Below are 6,993 nucleotides of genomic sequence, written 5' to 3'. Positions count from 1 at the left end.
CAGAAGGGCTGTCACCTCACAGAGAACCATGGTTAGAGAAGGGCTGTCACCTCACAGAGAACCATCGTTAGAGAAGGGCTGTCACCTCACAGAGAACCATCGTCACAGAAGGGCTGTCACCTCACAGAGAACCATGGTTAGAGAAGGGCTGTCACCTCACAGAGAACCATCGTCACAGAAGGGCTGTCACCTCACAGAGAACCATCGTTAGAGAAGAGCTGTCACCTCACAGAGAACCATCGTCACAAAAGGGCTGTCACCTCACAGAGAACCATCGTCACAGAAGGGCTGTCACCTCACAGAGAACCATCGTCACAGAAGGGCTGTCACCTCACAGAGAACCATGGTCACAGAAGGGCTGTCACCTCACAGAGAACCATCGTTAGAGAAGGGCTGTCACCTCACAGAGAACCATGGTTAGAGAAGAGCTGTCACCTCACAGAGAACCATCGTCACAGAAGGGCTGTCACCTCACAGAGAACCATGGTTAGAGAAGGGCTGTCACCTCACAGAGAACCATCGTCACAGAAGGGCTGTCACCTCACAGAGAACCATGGTTAGAGAAGGGCTGTCACCTCACAGAGAACCATCGTCACAGAAGGGCTGTCACCTCACAGAGAACCATGGTTAGAGAAGGGCTGTCACCTCACAGAGAACCATCGTCACAGAAGGGCTGTCACCTCACAGAGAACCATCGTCACAGAAGGGCTGTCACCTCACAGAGAACCATCGTTAGAGAAGGGCTGTCACCTCACAGAGAACCATGGTTAGAGAAGGGCTGTCACCTCACAGAGAACCATGGTTAGAGAAGGGCTGTCACCTCACAGAGAACCATCGTCACAGAAGGGCTGTCACCTCACAGAGAACCATCGTCACAGAAGGGCTGTCACCTCACAGAGAACCATGTCACAGAAGGGCTGTCACCTCACAGAGAACCATCGTCACAGAAGGGCTGTCACCTCACACAGAACCATCGTCACAGAAGGGCTGTCACCTCACAGAGAACCATCGTCACAGAAGGGCTGTCACCTCACACAGAACCATCGTCACAGAAGGGCTGTCACCTCACACAGAACCATCGTCACAGAAGGGCTGTCACCTCACACAGAACCATCGTCACAGAAGGGCTGTCACCTCACAGAGAACCATCGTCACAGAAGGGCTGTCACCTCACAGAGAACCATGGTTAGAGAAGGGCTGTCACCTCACAGAGAACCATGGTTAGAGAAGGGCTGTCACCTCACAGAGAACCATCGTCACAGAAGGGCTGTCACCTCACACAGAACCATCGTCACAGAAGGGCTGTCACCTCACACAGAACCATCGTCACAGAAGGGCTGTCACCTCACACAGAACCATCGTCACAGAAGGGCTGTCACCTCACACAGAACCATCGTCACAGAAGGGCTGTCACCTCACACAGAACCATCGTCACAGAAGGGCTGTCACCTCACAGAGATAACTCACAGCCTTCAAGTCACCATTCTCTGTTTCGATTTTTTTACCACTCGTGTAATAATCATTATCTTCATTAAACCAGTCACATCGCTGAAATGTACACACACACACACACACACACACACACACACACACACACACACACATCACGCACGCACGCACGCACGCACGCACGCACACACACACACACACACACACACACTTTGAGATCGCAGGAAAAAGAAAAAACAAGAGAGGCAAGGCCTTCAAGACTCACTTGTGATACACTTAAAAAAAAATCCAAGCTTTTTATGTATTGAGTATAATTTCAAAATGTAATGTTTAAGATGAGAAAGATCAGTTTAAAGCAAATTAAGTCCCCTAGCATTAATTACAGAGTAATTTCCCTTTTTTACTATCTGCACCAAAACGTTTGCAAAATAAATAAAAATTCCATGCTCAGCAAAAGACGATCCTGTCTGAACAAAAAATGATAATAATGACTGCCCTTGTTGTTGGGTCAGAATATCAGATCAAAGTGCCAAGTTTAGTGAATACAAAAAATATAAATATAACAGTAAATGCAGCTTGCATATAATTAGGCTTCCTTTTTTATTTTGTTGTGCCCATCCCAGAGGTGCAATATTGTTTGAAACAAAATGACTGGAAAGAACTGAATTTTTCCTATTTTTATGCCTAATTTGGTGTCAGCTGACAAAGTATTTGCAGAGAAAATGTCAATTTTAATGTTTACCACGGACACACACACACACACACACACACACACACACACACACACACACACACACACACAGACAACCGAACACCGGGTTAAAACATAGACTCACTTGTGTAAACTGATGCCATATTGATCTCATTTCGTCAGTGTTCAGCAGACAAGGGGTTCAATCTTAAAAAAAAAAAAAAAAAAGGAATGCTACAGGGAACCAAAGACACCCTCCACCCCCCCCTCCCAACCAAAGCCCCCTCCCCACCCTGCCCTCCACCCCCCAATACCCCCACCCCCTTCGCGTTCAGATTCATTCCCTGTTCCGTTCCCAGCCTTTAGTCCAAGAGTCGGTGCTGACTCAGGGGTAGTGTTACCATTCCGCGCCACGCATGGCCTGTCCTCTGTTCTATGCTCAGCCTGCAGAGCTGATCACTAACAGCTCGGTCTTGTGTGTGTGTGTGTGTGTGTGTGTGTGTGTGAGAGAGAGAGAGAGAGAGAGAGAGAGAGAGAGAGAGAGAGAGAGAGAGAGAGAGAGAGAGAGAATGACTGTAATGACTCTCAGACAAGGAGGTCAGTATAAGCTGGGCAAGACACTCTCCACTGTGATCGACTTCTGGCCCAGGTAGTCGGGACAGGAGCTGCCTTCCTTTGCCGTTCTGATGGTCACGGCTGGACAGGGCAGTCAGACTAGGAGTCCTACACAGAGCTCGTGTCTCCGCCCTGTGACGACATGAGGTAGAAGAACACAAGGTCATCCTGAGCTTTACAGAGGGTCAAGTCACACACACTGTCTGTACTGGATCAGTGCTGTGCGGTGTTTGGCGGGTGGGTATGCATGATGCTCCTCAACATGATTGTTAAACGTAAAATAGCAACCCTCTCACACACGCACCCAGTCCGCCCCCCACCCACCCACCACCACATACCCACACACACATACGCGCGCACACATACCCATCAGCCCCATCCCCACCCCCCCCACCCCAACCACACACACACACAATCCCCCCACCACACCATCACCTCACACATTTATTGACAATCTCTTCACTCCTTCATCACCCACCCACCCACTTCACCCCCCCACCCCGCCTCCACACACGCACGTACACGCACACACACACACACACACGCACACAATCACACACACACACGCACATACACACACACACACACACATTTCCACATTTCCAACACTTCCACCACCCCCTTCTACCCCATACCTCCCCACCCCCACACCCCTCACCCACACCCCCGTCCCCTCCCCACTGCTACTCCCCCAACAAAACTCCTTTGAACGAACGTGGAAAATCTGACAGGGAGGAGCACCCCGAAGAGTGATTGTCACATGTACAGACAGCACGGCAACCTGTCAGTCACTGTCACCACCCACCCTGATTACCACATGTACAGACAGCACGGCAACCTGTCAGTCACTGTCACCACCCACCCTGATTACCACATGTACAGACAGCACGGCAACCTGTCAGTCACTGTCACCACCCACCCTGATTGCCACATGTACAGACAACCTGTCATACCTCTACAAGAAAACACTACTTGGTCATATACCTCGTGTGACCCCCCACCCCCACCTTCACCCCCACCCCCACTCCCAGGATGGGGTGGGGTGGGGGCGTATCTTTTTATCCTCTGCTGATTGTCAGGCAGGTATGCAGGTGGGTAGGCAGAGGTCAAAGAACGGGAAATGGTCAAAGTTCAAGGTCTGTGAACAAAAACGGTCGATACAGATTGATAGATTCGCACACACTCAGGTGCTGGATAATCTGTATAAAAAAAAATAATAATAACAAAAAACAACAACAAAAAAACAAAAAAGTGTGATAGTTATGAAAGAGGGCACTGGCATTAAAAAAATCACTGAAAGGAATTCTATCTTATGCCTGGTATTCAATAACCGTAAGGAATTTCTGTTATACGTCTGGTATCCGATAATAAACACACACACACAAAAAAAATGTATTGCATGTCTGGTATTCAAATAATCCACAAGGAATTGCATCAATACATCTGGTTTTCAATAAACTGGAAAACAATCGTATCAAACGTCTGGTATTCAATGTGAAAACTGGACGGGCGCAATAGCCGAATGGTTAAAGCGTTGAACTTTCAATCTGAGGGTCCCGGGTTCGAATCTCGGTGACGGCGCCTGGTGGGAAAAGGGTGTAGATTTTTCCGATCTCCCAGGTCAACATGTGTGCAGACCTGCTAGTGCCTGAACCCCCTTCGTGTGTACACGCAAGCAAAAGATCAAATACGCACGTTAAAGATCCTGTAATCTATGTCAGCGTTCGGTGGGTTATGGAAACAAGAACATACCCAGCATGCACACCCCCGAAAGCGGAGTATGGCTGCCTACATGGCGGGGGTAAAAACGATCCTACACGTAAAAGCCCACTCGTGTATATACGAGTGAACGTGGGAGTTGCAGCCCATGAACGCAGAAGAAGAAGAATGTGAAAATTGTATTGTACGAGTCTCAGCATGTTCTTCTGGTGTTCGATAACCTGGTAAGAAGCATCACCAGACATGTAAATGACAAAGGCACACAGGTACTGAAACAATCTGTCACAAGGACAGACTGGGCTGTGGACAGCTGCGGAGATTCCCGACCATCAACTCATCACGACGCCAACCAGTCAGCATCACACTCGGTCTTACTGACTGCCAAGACTTAGAACTTTCTGCGCTGGCCACGGTCACTCACCCAGTCTTCAAAGAGTTATCATGGGGGCGACCGCTTTCAGAAATTTACGAAGTTATTAATTATGCGATGGACCCACACAATAATACCCAATGGGAGGAGGAGGAGGGAGGAGATGGAGGAGTAGAAGAAGGAGGAGGAGGACGAGGAGAATGGGAAAAAAAGAGAGAGATTGATGAAATGTCATCGGATGAGACAAAACTCAATTGTTAAGTTTGAACTTGATTGGGTTAAGTGATGTGGATTGGCGTTTGGATTAGACAACAGACAGGCAGACAGATAGAAATACAGATACAAAAACAGACAGGCAGGCAGATAGAGATACAGATACACAGACAGACAGACAGACAGACAGAGATACAGATACACAGACAGATAGAGATACAGATACACAGACAGACAGGCAGACTGACAGACAGAGATACAGATACACAGACTGACAGACAGGCAAGCAGACAGATAGAGATACAGATACACAGACTGACAGACAGGCAGGCAGACAGACAGATAGAGATACAGATAGACAGACAAGCAGGCAGACCGACAAAGATACAGATACACAGACAGGCAGGCAGACAAACAGACATACACACAGACAGGCAGGCAGGCAGACAGATAGAGATACAGATACACAGATAAACAGTAAGACAAACACATAGAGAGATAGGGAAACAAAGACAGAGAGATAGATAAACGAAGTCAGAGAGGTAGAGAAACACAGACAGACAGAGACTTACAAACAGACAAATGGAGAGACAGATAGACTTACACACGGGCGGACAGACAAGCAGACATACAGTCTCACAGAGAGACAGACAAAGAAAGAATGCGAAAACAAAACAAAACAAAACAAAAAAAAACAACCTCTGTGCGTATCTATCCGTATGCAAGGAAGGCGTCAGCATTACAAGGGTTAACTGGCTTGTGATCATGTAGTGTAGGGGGTACCTTGCAGAGAAGGCGTCAGCATTACAAGGGTTAACTGGCGTGTGATCATGTAGTGTAGGGGGGTACCTTGCAGAGAAGGCGTCAGCATTACAAGGGTTAACTGGCTTGTGATCATGTAGTGTAGGGGGGGGGTACCTTGCAGAGAAGGCGTCAGCATTACAAGGGTTAACTGGCGTGTGATCATGTAGTGTTGGGGGGTACCTTGCAGAGAAGGCGTCAGCATTACAAGGGTTAACTGGCGTGTGATCATGTAGTGTAGGGGGGTACCTTGTGGAGAAGGCGTCAGCATTACAAGGGTTAACTGGCGTGTGATCATGTAGTGTAGGGGGGTACCTTGCGGAGAGATCGCGTGTACAGTATGAATGTCAACAACAACAGGATGTGGACAAGGCAGTCAACTATGTGTGAGGGTTGTGGGGGTGGGGGGGGGGGGAGACATTAACAGAAATCAATGACCTGAAACCGAGGGAGAGTGGATCGATACCTTCCGCCGTGTGCGTGTGTGTGCGTGTGAGGGCGTGCGTGCGTGTGTGAGCGCGTGTATGAGTGTGAGTGTAGACAATTGTGTGTATGTGCGTTTGCCTGTGTTCTGCCATGTTTTTATACGCATGGGTGTGTCTGTGTGTTTGTGTGTGTATGTGCTGTCCTGAGGACAGCATTTTTTTTGTGAGGAGGATCTGATCATAGATTATCATCTGACAAGACTGTTATGTCAGACACACACACACACACACACAAAATAACAATCGAAAGAAGTATTCCTCCCCTTTATTTTTATAAATGTTCTCCCAAACATTAAGAAGCTCTATAATAATAATAATAATAATAATTATTATTATTATTATTATTATTATATTCTATTTCTATACAGCGCTGTAATTCCAGCATGAATAAGCTCAAAGCGCTTTACAACCCAGTACCTAAAGTGAAACAAGAAAAGCACGTAAAAAGCAGTAGAAACACAAAACAGAATCATTACGATCATTAAAACACAATCGTACGGCAAGGTGTACAGAAGATCCCACAGAACATGCCTGGCACTGATTCCCACCAGTGGCAGCAGATGAAAGACAGCACCCCCCCCCCCCGCCCCCCAGCCCCTCTCTCCCTTCAGGCCCTCCCCACCACCACCACCACCCACCCACCACCACCA

At 47.9% G+C, this 6,993-nt stretch overlaps 1 protein-coding gene across 1 annotated transcript in view; it reads left to right on the top strand.

Moving 5' to 3' along the window:
* The first annotated feature begins 2,718 nt into the window (after positions 1 to 2,718).
* Positions 2,719 to 6,993, top strand: part of LOC143296608 (uncharacterized) — a 29,473-nt gene continuing 25,198 nt past the window's right edge. The window contains exons 1-2 of the mRNA XM_076608636.1: positions 2,719 to 2,789; positions 3,524 to 3,652. Coding sequence (XP_076464751.1) covers positions 2,719 to 2,789; positions 3,524 to 3,652 — 200 coding nt within the window. The remainder of the gene's footprint in view (positions 2,790 to 3,523; positions 3,653 to 6,993) is intronic.

The sequence above is a fragment of the Babylonia areolata genome, chromosome 21 (assembly GCF_041734735.1).
Source record: "Babylonia areolata isolate BAREFJ2019XMU chromosome 21, ASM4173473v1, whole genome shotgun sequence".
NCBI lineage: Eukaryota > Metazoa > Mollusca > Gastropoda > Neogastropoda > Buccinidae > Babylonia > Babylonia areolata.
This window is presented reverse-complemented; position numbering and strand designations above follow the sequence as displayed.